Source organism: Nyctereutes procyonoides, unplaced genomic scaffold (assembly GCF_905146905.1).
Source record: "Nyctereutes procyonoides isolate TBG_1078 unplaced genomic scaffold, NYPRO_anot_genome, whole genome shotgun sequence".
NCBI lineage: Eukaryota > Metazoa > Chordata > Mammalia > Carnivora > Canidae > Nyctereutes > Nyctereutes procyonoides.
In genome coordinates this window covers 347,667-364,359 of record NW_026575128.1, presented here as the reverse complement: position 1 = coordinate 364,359, position 16,693 = coordinate 347,667, and the positions used below count along the sequence as shown (strand labels likewise).

Sequence of the window (16,693 nt, the reverse complement as noted above, 5' to 3'; positions counted from 1 at the left end):
TACAGTTATATGTGCTTGCACTTCTGTGAGTGTTCCCAGATTTTGTTGTATCAGATAAAAAAAGACTGCTTACTGAAATTTGTAGCAGAGATCTGTAGAGAGGCTGCTTGTTTTACGAGATGTAACACCATTCTCCCCCCCGTTTTTTTCTTTTTAAGATTTTTATTTATTTATTCATGAGACGCACACGCACACACACACACACACACACACACACACAGAGAGAGAGAGAGAGAGAGAGAGAGAGAGAGAGAGGCAGAGACACAGGCAGAGGGAGAAGCTGGCTCCATGCTGGGAGCCCGATGTGGGAATTGATCCCAGAACTCCAGGATTACGCCCTGGGCTGAAGGCAGGGACTAAAACCCTGAGCCACCCAGGGATCCCCTAGGCCAGTGATTAATATGAGTCACCTTTTGCTGCAGAGGTGTTTGACGTGCTGTCTTAAGGACACATGTTTACTGAGCTGAAAAATCTTTTTTTCCCTTTTCAATAAAGTTTATAAGGAAGGAAATGAGGGAGTGCCACGTTCTAGGGATAACATGTCATCCAGAGAGGTGGTCTTCTCTGCCCACCTGCATCTCAGCCTTCATGGAGCACCTGCCACCTCATCTTCCTCAGCCTCTGTTAGTCTGGACTCCAACTAGACCAGCAGCATTGCGCTGTGGAAGGAGCTAGACTTCTGGTTCAGGCAGCTCTGGCTGCAAATCCTCTCCTTACTGGTCAGTGTCAAACCTTCAGCAAGTCCCTCAGCCCTGCTAAACCTTGCCTTTAAATTGGGAATAACTCCTCTCTCAGAACATTAGAGTATAAGGACCTACTGCATGCATTCTGTACATAGACTCTCCAGTGCCTAGACATAATCTCTAATCCCTTCACCCATGATGTGGCAGATGCTATCCTTATCATCCAGCTGAGATTTAGAGAATTCAATGGCTAGTGCGGTGGAGGGGTCTGTGCCCGGTCATCTCTTTGGGCCTTACCTTGACTTCTGCCTTATGGCTGCTAGCATCAAACATCTGTTTCCTACACCTGGAAAACCCAGCACAGTAGGGTTTGCTGGAAGGCAGTGCCTCACCTCTCACCCCAAAAGCCAGAGTGCTGTTGGTTGCTTGCTTTCCCTGAGCCCCAGTCAGGGAGTGAGCAATCCCCTAGACTCAGCCAATTGGATGTTCCCATTTGGGACTTTGAATCTGGGGGAAATGACACAAAAAAGTAGTGGACAGTTGAGAACTTGTTCTGACAGCAGCAGCAGAAGCATCCTGTGGCTGGTCATGGTGGTGGCTGCTGTGCTCCATTGCCTGAGCACCAGCTATCAGGTTGCTCCAATGGCAGGAGCTTGGAAATTGGCTGTGGCTCAGGTCATCTGGTCTCCTTTGGCATCTGCCTACTTTCCTTCCTGTCAATTTTGTGAGCTTCTTGATATTATTCCTCAAGTTCCTCTTCAATGTAAGTTACTCAGACTTGGTTTCTATCATTTGTAATCAAGAACTCTGTGTGGCAGTTTTATGTCCCCAGTGATAGTCCTCTGGTATTTCTGAGCCTTTTCATTTTCTGTCTGACACTCCCATCCAAATGCTGGGAATCATTTGACTCTGCTTTGTGCTATTCTCAGCCTGTCAATATTGATTAGAAATACCAGGGGGGCCACTCACCTCGCACCAGTGAGCTTCCCACAGACATCTTCCTTTTTCAAACCAATGTTGTGACTGGACACACTCTTGTGGTTCTTATGAGTATAAGGCACCTTCCAGCAACAACCATCAGGAAACTTTGAAAAAAAGAAAGACTTATTACTTACAAGACCTGGGAATTACACAGCACCCCTGGGGTGACACAGGAAAGTTGCCAGTAAAGGGAATCATGGGCCTGGGGTTCTGTTTTTATTGCGGTCAAGGGTGGGGGACCTAGGGTTTTATAGGCATGCTCTTTTTTGGTGAATTTAAAACATAAAAGCAGGAATTTAAAGCTCAGGGGATAAAAGACAAGTGGCACAAATGATCAGTTATCAAACTCAACCAATATCTCTAAAACAAAGGAGGTGGCCTGGCTCTTTACCTAACATGGCTGGAAATGTGTTTTTTTGAGATAGTCCTCTTTGAAATGGATGCCTTAGCAATCAAAGTGGATGCCAGACACTTGCACTACAAAAAAGAAATATAAAACTATCAGGACTTTATTGTAAAGCATCCAATACATTTTTACACTTCATAGACAGAGGCTGGTAAAGAGCCATTATTTCTGGTGGACCCGCTGCCCCGTTCTTGCCTGTGCTCCCTCAGGACTAATTTTTTCACAATCCTGCTCTTTGCTGAAGAGTTCATGATGAGCTCTTCCTTAGGGCCCTGCTATCCCTAGGTCCTGCCTTCCACTCCTTCCTGCCTGGACTCCAAGGGGACAGGATTCTTCTCCTCCTCTGAGAGTCTCAAGGAAGTCATGGCCTTTGTCAAGAGACTAAGGGGGTTACCAAATACAAACAGTCCCAGAGACAGTATGGAAAGTGACTCCTCCTTTCACAGAGTCCAGTGCTAGGAACAAACCAGTTCACTCTGCTTCTAGCTTCCTATGGCCGTTGCCAGTGAACTGTCTCACCCTGGGAAGCCCCAGGGGAGCTGGCTGAAACAGTGCTGGTGTGGCTCTGCAGGATCCCTTAGCCCAACCCTGGGGTCTGGAGGAGCTGCCGTTTGTAGTATACATCTGTTGTTTTTATCTGCTCCAAATCATCCCCCTCCTCCTCCTCTTCCTCTTCCTTAAAGATTTTATTTATTCGAGAGAGAGAGAGAGAGAGAGAGAGAGAGACAGAGAGAGAGAGAGGCAGAGACACAGGCAGAGGGAGAAACAGGCTCCGTGCAGGGAGCCTGATGTGGGACTCTATCCCGGGTCTCCAGGATCATGCCCTGAGCCCAAGGCAGATGCTCAACCCCTGAGCCACCCAGACATCCACCAAAATACTCTTCTTAAGAGATGTTCCTTTCTCCCTTTCTCCCCTTCCACTGGTGCCTGGGGCTGCCAGTCACAAGATCTACTTCCTATTCTAAGGGGTGGGCCCCTGATCTGGCAGGAGGACAGGTAGTGTGGGAAAAAATATATATAAATGCATTTTTAGAGAAGAGCCCTTTTTTTCCCCTTGGATGACAACCTATGAAGATATAACCTTGGAGTTGCTTCTGTGTTCCTTGCCAGCAGAAAGAAGGAAGTTGTATTAGTTTCCTAGGGCTGCCATACCAAATGACTAGTAGTACTCACAGAAGCTCAAAATCAAGGTATCACTGGGGTTGATTTCTTCTGGGGATTCTGGGGAAGACTCTGTTCCAGGCCTCTCCCTCTCTCCTGGCTTTTGGAAGTGCCTGGCAATCGTTTGCATTCCTTAGCTTGTAGATACATAGCTGCCACCTGCCTCCATCCTCACCTGGCTGTCCTTCTTCTGTGTATGTCTCTGTCCAAATTTCCCTCAGGATACCAGTTATTGGATTAGGGTCCACTTTACTGTGCTATGACCTCATTTAATTAAATCTGCAAAGACCTTATTTCCAAAAAAGGTCACATTTACAGGTTTTTTTTTTGGGGGGATGGATGTGAATTTCGGGGGACATTATTTAACTCAGTACAGAAGCTAAGTTAGCTTAATGACATTATTGTCATTATTGTCAATCCCTAAACCTAATCAGCCTGGATGAAGTGAGCTTCATCCTGGACTTTGCAGATACATGAGCTAAAACATTTCCTTACCTTTTTTTTATTATAAATTAATTTTTATTGGTGTTCAATTTACCAACATACAGAATAACACCCAGTGCTCATCCCGTCAAGTGTCCCCCTCCGTGCCAGTCACCCATTCACCCCCACCCCCCGCCCTCCTCCCCTTCCACCACCCCTAGTTCATTTCCCAGAGTTAGAAGTCTTTATGTTCTGTGTCCCTTTCTGATATCTCCCACACATTTCTTCTCCCTTCCCTTATATTCCCCTTCACTATTATTCATTTCCTTACCTTTAAGCTAGTCTGGATTTGTTTTCCCCAGCACTTATAACTGAAAAAGTCCTGACTACTATAGAGGTGAATGAAAAACCAGAATAAAGCAAGCTGGGATTATAGCAATAGACCAACCAAAATGCAACAGGAAAATGTGAATTTTTTCTTTATTCCTTTCCTTCTGTGCAATATGCCAGTCTCAAGACATAACATTTCCTGCATCATGCTGGTTTTCAGAGTCTTCCAGGGTCACCCTGGTAAGAATATTCTCCAGGCAAAGGGTTTTTCACTTCATTTGCTTCTTCCTTTTGCGTGACTGGGCCCAAATACCCAAGAATTTGGGATAAAAAAAATGAACCCTACTTGGGAGCTGATCATCGGAATGTTTGGGAACACACTCAGAGGTGGAGGTTTGATTTAATTGAATAATGCTGCTCATTCTTTATATATGGCACTCAGCACATTGTCTGACACATGGTAGATGAAAAATGAATATTTATTGAGAGGGTGAGGGAAATAGCATATATGTAGTGTTTATGGGGGAAAATGTACCAAGGCATACACAATATGATCCCAGCCTATGGGGGCTCTCAGTGTAGATGGGCAGATTATATAAAAGTAATTACATAATAACATAAGAAGAGCCACAGCCCAAATATTTGGGACTCGAGGGAGGAAGGGTGGAGGTTCAAAAGAGAAAGAAGGATCCCTGGGGGCTTGGGTGGGGCTATTCAGAGAAGGGGAATTAGTTGGGTGTGGAAGGACAGGGCTCTTCTGTTAAGGAAGAGCAGAGTGGAAGTATGGAGAATGAGCTTGGTGTTCTTCCAGGGGGATGGACAGAGGTATAGGCTGGATAGGCAGAGGTGGAGAGGAGGGGGTCTGGTTGGTGATGGGGGTGGTAAGAGTGAAGAGCAAATCTATAGGTCAGGAAGTGTCTCTAGGAAGCCAAGATCCTGCTCTTGCAAACTCAAAAAGAACAGAGAAAAACCCTTACCTCTCCCATCCATCTAGATTCCATGTTGGGCCAGGATGTGAGGCCCCCAGCTCAGAAAATGATGGGGTTTGTGTGCCCTGTGGGTTTGTGTGTGGCCAATCTGTGGTTTAACATCACTGTGGTTCAGGGTTTGTCTGTTCTTGTAGAAGCTTCTAGCTGTGTATGACCGAAATTAGGTCACTGTTGGAGCCTTCGTCCTTTGCTTGTTACTGTTGTCAGGAGGCAGTCTAAGCTAAGGGCTGATTCTAATGATCACCAGCATTGATTTACTCCTTACCCTGCATCTATGCTGACTCTGTTGCTTCCCTCCTCAAGGCCTGGCAGGGAGAGGAGCAGGAAAGGGAGCGATTCTTTATGGACTTTCTGACCAATTCTTTGGCATTTTTGGATTCTTACTTGTGGGCCAGGGGGGCACTAATGATGACCTCTCTCCTGGGTCTCTGCCTCCAACTCCCACCCCCCCGTACTTTTCCTGACAGATTCCCTCAGGGATTTCTCTCTGGGTTAGAAATGGCCTAGGAGTAAGTGAAGGTTGTCTGCTTTCCCGTGGCCTCCTCATCCACAGCAGCCTGGATATTCCTGGCTGCCTGCAGGCCGGACTTGATGGCGGTGTCTATCCAGCCATGGGGCATGGAGGTATGCTCTCCTGCAAAGTGGATGCGGCCCTCGGGCTTGAAGAGTTCCTGTGAGTAGTCGGTAAACTGGTAGGGTGTGAACTCAGCAAAGGCACCCATGGTGAAGGGATCCAGAGACCAGCGCTTGATCACAGAGGAGGGGCACATGCGCCGCAGCTTGTCCTTGGGTATCTGGTGCAGGGCTGCCACGTCCTCCAGGACCACATCTTCCATCTGCTCGTGCGTCATGGATGTGAAGAAGCGGGAGTCATCGTCCACAGTGTAGGCCAACAGGATTCCCTTGCCTTGGGGGAAGCTGTGGCTAGGGTAGTAGATGTGGCGCGAGGGCCGGTCGGTGATGGAGAACCCACCCCGGATGCCATCCTGCTCCCAGAAGAGCTCCTTACAGATGAGAGCCACTTTGGTGGCACTGGTGTAATGCACTAAGCGGAGTGCTTCCATTTTGTCTGGGGAGAGCAGTGGCTTAAAGGTGATGAGATGTGTGGCCTTGGCTGAGGCCGTGATGATGACAAAGTCTGCGGTGAGGGTGTACAGTCTGGAGCTGTGTTTGCCCACCCGGTAGGAAACCTGAACCGTGGGCCCATCCCTCACTACCGTCTCCACCTTGGAGCCCAGACGGATGGTGTCAGGCTTCAGGCTGCTGCTGAGGGTTTTGGGGAGCTGGTCAAAGCCACCGGTGATCTCGGAAAAGCTGCAGGGATGAGAGGAAAAGAGAGAGTGAGCGTGGGGGCACTAGGCCCCTTTGCTAAGTCTCTGGCAGCCTTCCTGGTCTGAAAAGTGAGGCAACTAGCTTCCTGCAGCCTGTGCTGGATGCTTCATATACGTCTCCTTAACTAGTCTCTGTAAGAGAAGGATCATTGTTTAATTTTATACTTTGGAAAATTGATACCTGGTGGAGAAGGACTGTGTGGGGATGACACATACAGTCTAGCCCCACCGCATATGGATTCAACTGCCATGCCGTCCTGTGTCCCAGAAGGAGTCCCACAGACCTGGGTTTGGATACTGGCTCCAGCTTTTACCCTTTAGGTGAACTTGGGTAAATTATAGAACTCCTCTGAGTCTTACATCCTCACCTGTAAAATGGCTCTAATAGTACCGATCTTCCAGGTGACTCAACGTGACAATTGTTGAAAAATGCTATCATTGTGCCCGGTACATAGTGATTACTCAGTGATCATAATTCCATTTCTCTGCTCTGAGAGTTGGAGGAGGGGCAGTTTCCAGCCCTGGTCCCAGTTGACCTTACTTGTCACTATTGGAGAAGATGAAGCTACTCCTCAGGGATTCCAGGAAGGACTTATAGTATCCAGAATCCTCATTCATCAGAGCCCCGATCATCTTTACTGCTCCTTCGCTCAGCGCCCCTTCTTTCAGCAAGTAAGCCTGCAAGGAGGTGGAAGCTCCTGATGGAGGGCCCAGCACATTGGAAGGGACTTCAGCAGGGGCCTAGGGCAGGCAAGGGGCGGGACTGGATTCCAGGGAAGTTAAGGCTTTGGCAGTGGGAAGAGGGGGTCCAGGTCAGCAGTGGGCAACCCCAGGGAGCAGGCTGAGCACAGAACCCCTCTGCTTCTATCTTGGGACTTCTGTGCCTCACATACCTTGGTTGAGTAAGAATCGTAAAAGGATATCAGGCGGCTGCAGTTGAAATTTTTCAGATTTTGTTTGACCTGCAAAAGGAGAGAGAGGGGAAAGCAGCTTAGATTAAAGCCATAGAGCCAGTGGCAGGACTCCTGCATTCTCTGGATGTCCCTTTGACGAGGGAGGGAACAAGAGGGCGTGGATGGAAAGACCAGGGGAAGGGTGCTTCCAAGAGCTCCTAAATGCTCCTCTTTCCTCCCAAATCTCTCCTTTATTTAAGACCTTTGGAGGCTAAAATTTAAGGGGAAGACATTCCGTGCAATCCAGGAAGACTGGCTCATTACCGAGATTGGGTTATCTGGTGATTCCTTTTCTGTCCACTGTCACCATCAAGCAATGGGCCATTGGACCACTAGGTACTGGACCAATCACAAGATTGCTGGATGGGAACTAGGTCACCAGTGTCTATCCACTAACTTTTCACAGGGCCTTGGGCCAAAACTTGTACTTTCCCAACCCTGGGAGGGGTGAGGCAGGAGGCACCTTGGCGATGGACTGGTAGAAGAGATTTGTGGGGCCTTTGCCCTTCTCCACTGGGTCCACGGAATAGCCCAGGACCTCTGGATTGTCTTTGACCTCCCTGGTGCGATAGCGTTGTCCATTGATGAGGTACCAGGTGTTGTCATCATACTGTATGAACTTGTTCAGCTTCAGGCCAAGCTTCTTGACGTAGGTATGAACCAGCCTAGAACAAATACAGGTGTAACATGGCACCCATCCCAGTGACACCTCGTGCCCACTGGCCTCACTTATAGAAGCCATTTCCGGGGAAACTAGTTTCTTCATGTGCCCAGGGAGCTCAGACTGTTTCTTCAACTCTAAACCTGCTTCCTTATGCTGTAGTATTCTTTTCATTCTTTTTTTTGGCCCAAGGGAGATCGTGAGGACAGAGTCTACCCATTATCCAATGAAGGCCCTTTAAGAAATCCCTGAGTACAGGGACACCTGGGGGGCTCAGCGGTTGAGTGTCTGCCTTCGGCCCAGGGCATGATTCTGGGATCCGGAATTGAGTCCCATATGGGGCTCCATGCGCCTACTTCTCCCATTGCCTGTGTCTCTGCCTCTCTCTCTCTCTCTGTGTTTCTCATGAATAAATAAATAAAATGTTTAACAAAAAAAAGAAAGAAAGAAAAAGAAATCCCCAAGTACAGAACTTGGGTAGAGACCAAGGCCTTTGGTTTCAGGCTTTGAAATCCCATTTCTTTTTTAATTTTAATATTTTATTTATTTATGCCTGAGAGACACAAAGAGATAATATCATCTCATATACACACAAGCTGAGTATATGTTTTGGGGCCAGTTGCTTCCTTGATTTTGAAGAGGAACTGTATCATTTCCTCCTAGGAGAACCTTGGATGAGTCACTTAATATCTCTGAGCCCAGTTTCTTGATTTGTAAGTGAGAAACATAAGAGGATCTGATTAAATAATGCAGGTGTGGCATTTGGCATGGCACTTGGCACATAGAGGTGCTCAATGAATGGCAGCTGATATAATGACTAATTAGTATTAGTTTGTAGCCTAATGGCATATAATTGACATATAAGAAACTGTCCATATTTGAAGTACACAATTTGATGACTTAATGGTAACTCTTATTTATTTGTTTGGGACCTACCACCTCCTGTGTGACCCTAGGTTCTGAGTCTTGGTCTTCCTTATCAAATGGGAGACCAGTGTTGGTCCTGACTTACAGGATTGAACCACATGAGACAATGGATCTCAGAAGCTCTGGCATTATGGCAGCAGGCCTCCCCCGCCACCTAATTCCTCTTGCTTGTCCTTTACCCACCCCTTCCCTGGCACTTACCTGTGGGACTTTGGGATTCGCATGGGTCCAAGTTCATGGTACCAGCCTTCCTTCTCATTCCTGAATGTGACAACTCGACCCCCGACATGGTTGCTGGCTTCCAGGATGGTTACCTGGGGTCCAGAGAACCTGCTGTTGTTCCTAGTGTCATGCTTTCCCTTCTCCCACCCTGGACACCCATCTCCACCTGGCCACAGGCTCTAGTCTGGAATTCCCAGCAGTGGGTTCCTTGAATGTGCCAGATAACCAAATGGAGGCGAGGGTCCTAAAGGATATAAGTGGGGCAGGATGCTCCATGGTGGTGGGGAACCGAGTGCCTCTTGGCCTTTTCTTGTGAGCGTAACTCTTCTCCACTTTTGCTTCCGTGAGAACACACGTGCAGTTGGGGTCAAGTCTCAGGGGAGCCTAGAGTTTTGAGGAGCCATAACTAAGGGCTAAGAGCCCCAGCCAGGTATGATCAGTGATCTAAGAGTGGGGTGTATCGTCTCTCTTTTTATTTTTCTACCCAAGGAAGGAAACCAGAGGCAAAAGATTGAATCCCCTCCCAAGATCTGCTCACCTGGTGGCCAGCATCTTGGAGGGCCTTGGCTGCCGCCAGACCTGACATGCCAGCTCCCACCACTATCACACGCTTGGTCAGCGGGGAGGTGTGGAGCCCCTCCTGTGCTGTGACAAGGATGGACTCGTATTCGGGGTCCTGGAAGCACTTGGCCAGGTCCTCAAAGTAGCCAAGGCAGCTGGGAGTAGCCAAGAAGAGCCCCAGGATCAGGATTCCTGTGGTGGGGAAGGGAATCAGAGGCTGCCTCTCTGGGGCCCAGGCTCTGTATCCTGCCCTACCTAGGAAGACCTTGGCTGTGTGAATGGGCAAGAGAGGTGAGATCAGAAAATATCTGTCAAATGTGTGGTTGTAAACATGTGTGTTTGTGATTGTGTCTGTGTGGTGGTGATTGTGTGGGATATGGATGTATGTATGAACCATTCTGGTGTCAGCTGTGTGATGGTGAATGTGAATGCATGGGTGCATGTTGGGGGCATGTGATTGGAAACTCATGAGCATGGACAGGGCCATCTCTGTGAATATGCCAGCTTCTGATGCTGGGTGTGTGTGTGAGCTTGACTGTGATGTAAGTTGCAGTGATTGTGAGTTTGTGATTGTTGCCCTGTGAGACTGTGCATCATCTGTGATTTAATGGGAGGGAGTGTGTCTGTGGTGTGGTGTGGGCACCTGAGCAAACGTGCGGATGAATCTATATGGGAAAGCAAGATGCATGTGTGTGTGTGTGTGTGTGTGTGTGTGTGTGTGTGTCTGTGTGTGGCCTGGGTTTGGGTCTGAAGAGTGAGCATGACATGCATGCATTTGCTTGGGTTTGAGAGGAAATGTGGTTGCTGGTGTTCTTGTGTGTGATTCTGTGAGTGTGTTTGAGCGTGAGGCTGGGTGGCAGAGCCAAAGGATGTGTGTGTTCTTTGAGGATGTGAGAGGATCGGTGTTGTGTGCCCCTGTGTGTGAAAGCCAGAGTGTGTGTGAGGCATGCTTCTTTTCAGGGGGGGACCTGTGACCGGTTTCCCAGCGACATCACCAGTGCCCCATGGGACCTTGGCGGGCCCACTACTCTTCTCTAGCCTCACAGTATTTTTTCAAATCCCTCCAGCTTTCCTAATGTGCAGCCAAGACGGGAAACCGGAGTTAATATGTAACACGCAATAGGTCCCGAGTGACGTGGTTCCCGTGTCCACAATTAACTGCTCTGATGCACAGAGAAATTCCCCTGGGAGTCTGCAACGGGAGGCTGGGGGGTTTCTTTGGTGTCCCCTGCCCTGAAGGGAAACAGTCAGGAGCTGTGATGTGCTCTGCCCCCTTTGCACTAGTCCTAGGATTTTGGGGTGGGTGAGAAACCCCTTAGTCTGGTCTTTGTCCATGCTGGACACCCGAGGGGCACAGAGAGGAAAGGGCCCCTCGGGGGCCACCTCTGAAAAGGGGCAGGAGACCCAGCCAGTGACTAGTGCAGGCCCTTCCCAATGCCAGCAGAGTCTTCTGCAGGAGTGACTCCTCAGAAAAGAAGAGGGGTGACCACGCACCATGGCACAAAGCCCCAGCCCCCACCCCCTCTCCCTACTTTCCAGGCTTACCTCAACCTCCCCAGTCCATTCTCACCCTGTCAACTCTTCCATTTCCCTGAGCTGCCACCATTCCTATCTCAGGCCGCATGTCCTTCCCCTTGAATGGGTCCAACCCCCAGACTCATTATCCTGACCTGTACCCATTCTCTGGATTTACTTTTGACACCTGGACCTGTGTGTAGCCCCTGCTCTAGCCCTGTCCGTCTCAGTCCCTATGTCTTTCCTTTCTCATGGCCCTCTGCCCAGACTCCCCCTCTGACCCATCAACCCCCTCCCTCTGTCTAACTCAGTTTCAGTGTCCAACACCTCCTCCCTCAGGTGTGTCTGCCTTGTAGGAGGCACCCCACTTACCCTTCATCTTGGCCATGACCCTGCAGCTCATGCTGAGTCCAGGGAGCTCTCCCTCTCCTTAAGAGGATCCAGCTCCACCCCAGCAGTCACTGGGCGCGTCCCACCAGCCTGCCTCCAGGGCTGGGCCAAGCAGAGAAGCCCTGCCCTCATTGTGACAAGACCATGGTGACTCAGCCCCATTCCTGGCCTCATCTTCCTCTTGTTCCATCTCCCCTCCCTTCCAAGGGAAAGCCCCTTCTCCCAGCTCAGATCCCAGCCCCTGGGTACCAGTGGGGAGGAGGGATTGTGGAAGCCAGGTGAGCCATCCCAAACCTGCTGGAACCATCTTCTAGGAAATGGGTGAAGACTGGGGCTATGTGCCTGGGCTGGTTTGGAAGCCCAGTGTCCAGGCTCCTGGCCGAGATCAAAGCCCCCAGTACTCTCACCAGAGAATGTCCAGTTCTACAGTTGTCCCACCGTGAACCTTTCTGTTCCATGGTGAGTCTGCCCAAGGTGGGGATTCTGACCAGGACTTCCCGTGGAGGACTGTGCCCTTCCTGCCCTTCTCAGGGGTCTCCCCCAGCAAGCTGAGCATTCATCTCCCCCTGGCCCATTTGCAGTGGGAAGTGGTTTTTTTTTTCCTCTTCCTCTGTGTCTTCTAGGGCTTCCTTAGACACAGGCTTCTCTGGCACTGAGGTTCCTTCTGCTGGGGAATCAGGCCAGCTGGCTGTGGCACCAAGACCAGCTCTTTGTTCTTTCTGTGTACAGTGCAGGTGGAGACAGCCCGGCTGGTGAGAGAGGTAGACGGGAAGCACACACCAATCTAGCAGCATGGGGCTGGGGAGAAGGGCAGGTAGGAGCACTTGGTATCGGGGGCACAGGACTCAGATCCTGGGAACCAGGGATGGCACAGGGGAAAGGGCACCAGCAGTGGAGTCCAACAGAACTGGGTTCAAATCTTGCTCCATTGTGTCAATGCTGTATGTCTTAGGACATAAGGCTTATACCTCTCTGAACCTGGATTTCTTTATCTGTAAAATGGGGCTATAACACTCATTTCAGAGGGGTGCTTCAGGATTAAATGAGATGATGTGTGTGAAGAGCCTGGCATAGCTCCTTGTACTCTGTCGGCATCTAAACTGGCTTCCTTCTTCTCTCATGGAGATAGGGTCTGATTTGATAGCAAATCACAAAGCAACTGTAGTATCTTTCAAATGGAGGTAATTCCTCTACCACAAGGTGGCTGGAAGAACCAAAGAAAATAACATGCAGAGGTTACAGTGTGAACAGCTGGGTGGTAGGCACAGATCAAAGAGTCTCTCCTTGCTTCCTTTTATTTTTCTGTAATAGCGTTATTGAGATATAATTCACCTACCTTACATTTCTTCCTTTAAAGTGAGCAATTCAATGGCTTCTGGTGTCTACAGAATTGTGCTACTATCACAAAGATCAATTTTAAAACATTTTCGTCATTCCACAAAGAAATAGGGTACATGTTAGCCATCACTGCCCATTCTCCTTGTCCTCCCAGCCCTAGGCAACCACTTTTCTGCTATCTCTATGGATTTTTCTGTTCTGGACAGTTCACATGAATGGCATCACACAATATGTAGTATTTTGTGACTGGCTCCTTTTGCTTTCATAATGTATTCAAGATTTACCTGTGTTGTAACATGCATCAGAACTTCATCCCTTCTTATGACCAAATAATATTCCATTTATGATAATAATATTTAATTTTTACCATATTTGTTGATCCATTTATCAGTTGGTGGTCATTTGAGTTTTTCCTACTTTTTTGGCTACTATAAACAATGCTGCTCTAAACATTCTATTATAAGATCTTATGTGGATGTAGAGTTTCATTTCTTTTAAGTATATGTTTTGGAATGGAATTGCTGGATTACATATTAAGTCTATGTTTAACCTTTTGAAGAATTGCCCGACTAGTTTACAAAGCGGCTGCACCGCTTTGTATCTTCCTATTAGCAACAAATGAGAGCTCCAGTTTCTCCCCATTTTCAACACCACTTGCTACTATCTGTTTTTGGTTATGGCCATCCTGGTGGGTGTAAAGTGGGTATTTCATTGTTTTCTTGGATTTGTATTTCCCTGATGACTAAAGATGTTAAACATATTTTCATGTGCATAACAAACATTTGTATATCATCTTTGGGGAAATGTGTTTTCAGATCCTTTGCCTATTTTTACATTTTGTTATTTGTCTTTTTATTATTGAGTTGTAAGTGTTCTTAAATGTTGCAGATACAAGTCTCTTACCAGATATATGCACATATATTTGTAAATATTTTCTCCCATTCTATAGGTTTTCACTTTATTTTTTTAAAGATTTTATTTATTTATTTGATAGAAAGTATGAGTGGGGGAGGAGCAGAGGGAGAGGGACAAGCAGACTCCCCACTGAGCATGGAGCCTAACATAGGGCTTGATCCCAGGATCCTGAGATCATGACCTGAGCCAAAGTCAGATGCTTAACCAACTGAGCCACCCAGGTGCTCAGGTTTTCACTTTCTTGACGATGTTTTTTGAAGCAAAAAGGAATTTTAAAATTTTGGTGAGGCTCACATTATCTATTATTCTTTTTATTGCTTGTGCTTTGAATATCATATCAAAAATCCTATTGCCAAACACAAGGTTATGAGGATTCACCCCAGTGTTTTTTCCTAATGGCTTTTTATTTTAAACCCTTATATTTTGTTCATTGGTCCATTTTGAGTTGGTTTTTGTATATGGGGTGAGGTAGGGGTCCAACTTCATTCTCTGGCATGTGACTATCCAGTTGTTCCAGCACCATTTGTTAGAAAGACTGTTCTTTCCCCCACTGAATGATTTTGGCACTATTATCAAGAAGCAGTTGGGCATGGACATGGGCTTTATTTCTGGACTTTCATACTGCGTTGATGACCATTTTATATTAAGTTTTTAAATTGAGAAGTGTGTCTTCCTACCTTGTTTTTCTTTTATTTTTTTTAAAAAGACACATTTATTCAGCATCATGATCAGACTATTACATTTAGCAATCAACAGCATGGTGCAAAAAACAATCTACATTAAAACCCTTTGTTGGAATGCTTTACATTTTCCACAGAACAGAAACTAAAATAACCTGTTATACAGTTAGTAACAAATACAGTCCTCGAGTTTTTTGCCCATACACATGAGTATTGGCTAAAACATGTCTTCTCTGTAGCAGCTAGGCCCTGCCACCACTGTGCTTGGCTGAGTTCATAAATACGTTGTAACCTGTAGCTTCCCTATCACTTCCCTGGCTCTCCTCTCTGCTAAACTTTGTTTCCTGGCAGTGATTAAAACCTTCTGCCACTGCCATAGCTCCTGCTACTGCTGGGACCGCCATAGCCACCTTGGTTTCATGGTTTGGCAAAGTATTGGGCTCTACCACCGTAGGGGCCAGAGCTTCTGCCTCCAAAATTTCCTCCTTTCGTGGGTCCAAAATTTGAGGATTGATTGTTGTAATTGCCAAAATTGTTATAGCTTCCTCCACCTCCAAAGTAACTTCCATCATTACCAAATCCGTTCTAGCCACCCCCACTGCCACCATATCCACCACCACCTTGACTGCCACCGAAGTCACCTCAACCACTGAAGTTCCCTCCAAGACCAAAGTTGTCATTCCCACCAAAACCACCTCCACAACCACCACCAAAGTTTTCAGAACCACTTCAGCCTCTTTGGTTGGATGAAGCACTAGCTATCTCTTGCTTCAATAGGGCTTTCCTTACTTCACAGTTGTGGCCATTCACAGTATGGTACCTTTTTTTCTTTTCTTTTTTTTTTATTGGAGTTCAATTTGCCAACATATAGCATAGTATGGTACTTTTGAATGACAATCTTGTCTACAGAGTCATGGTCATCAAATGTCATAAAAGCAAAACCTTTCTTTTTGTCACTGCCTCAGTCAGTCATGATCTCAGTCACTTCAATTTTCCCATACTGTTCAAAATAATCTTTTATATGATGTTCTTCAGTGTCTTCTTTAATGCCACCAATAAAAATCTTTTTCACGGTTAAGTGGGCACCAGGTCTTTGAGAATCTTCTCGTGAGACAGCCCTCTTTGGTTCCACAACTCTTCCCTCCACCTTGCATGGCTTTGCATTCATGGCTGCATCCATCTCCTCCACGGTGGCATATGTGACCAACCCAAATCTTCTGGAGCTCTTGGTGTTTGGATCTCTCACTACCACAGTCCGTAAGGGTTCCCAATTGCTCAAAATGGCTCCTCAGTCATTTTTTTTCCCCACTCATATTTTCTCCTTTCCCCTATATTTCCTTTCAGAAAGGAAGACAGAACATGAGAGACTCCTAATTCTGGGAAACGAACTAGTGGTGGTGGAAGGGGAGGAGGGTGGGGGCTGGGGGTGAATGGGTGACAGGCACTGAGGGGGGCACTTGATGGGATGAGCACAGGGTGTTATTCTATATGTTGGCAAATTGAATACCAATAAAAAATAAATTTATAAAAAAATGGCTCCTCAGACTTTCATCGGTTGTTTCAAAGCTCAAACCTCCAATGAAGAGCTTCCTCAGCTCCTCAGGCTCTTTGGGAGACTCTGACTTAGACATGACAGCAGTGGGAGGGGAGACTTTAATGATGCTTACTCAGCAGCGTCCAGGGGCAGAAAAAAGCTGTTTTTCTTTTTTAGAACTGTCTTGGTTATTTCAGGTCCCTCGAATTTCCATATGAATTTTATTTTATTATTTATTATTATTATTTTTAACCTTTATTATTTTTTTATAAATTTATTTTTTATTGGTGTTCAATTTGCCAACATTCCATATGAATTTTAGAATCAGCTTGTCAATTTCTACAAAGTAGTCAGCTGGGACTCTCATAGGCATTGCATTGAATCTGCAAATCAGTTTGAGAAGCACTACCATTTTAACAATATTATCTTCTGATCAATAAACGTGGGCTGTTTTTCCATTTATTTCAATAGTTATTACTTATTTCAGCAATGTTTTGCAGTTTTCAGAGTATGATTCTTGTGCTTTTGTTTTTATTTTTTAAATTTATTTTCATTTTTTAAAGATTATTTATTTATTTATTCATGACAGACACAGAGAAAGGCAGAGACATAGGCAGAGGGAGAAGCAGGCTCCACGCAGGGAGCCTGATGTGGGACTCAATCCCGGGTCTCCAGGATCACGCCCTGGGCTGA

General features: G+C 46.8%; 1 protein-coding gene across 1 annotated transcript; it reads right to left on the bottom strand.

The window, feature by feature from the left end:
• Nucleotides 1-4,117: 4,117 nt before the first annotated feature.
• Nucleotides 4,118-11,562, bottom strand: LOC129520896 (L-amino-acid oxidase-like). The gene is made up of 7 exons (XM_055342128.1): nucleotides 11,516-11,562; nucleotides 9,606-9,820; nucleotides 9,047-9,159; nucleotides 7,721-7,922; nucleotides 7,198-7,266; nucleotides 6,846-6,982; nucleotides 4,118-6,287 (listed from the first exon to the last, which is right to left on the bottom strand). Exons 1-7 carry the CDS (start codon nucleotides 11,544-11,546, stop codon nucleotides 5,477-5,479), a joined length of 1,578 nt encoding a protein of 525 aa, XP_055198103.1. The 5' UTR covers nucleotides 11,547-11,562; the 3' UTR covers nucleotides 4,118-5,476.
• Nucleotides 11,563-16,693: the final 5,131 nt, after the last annotated feature.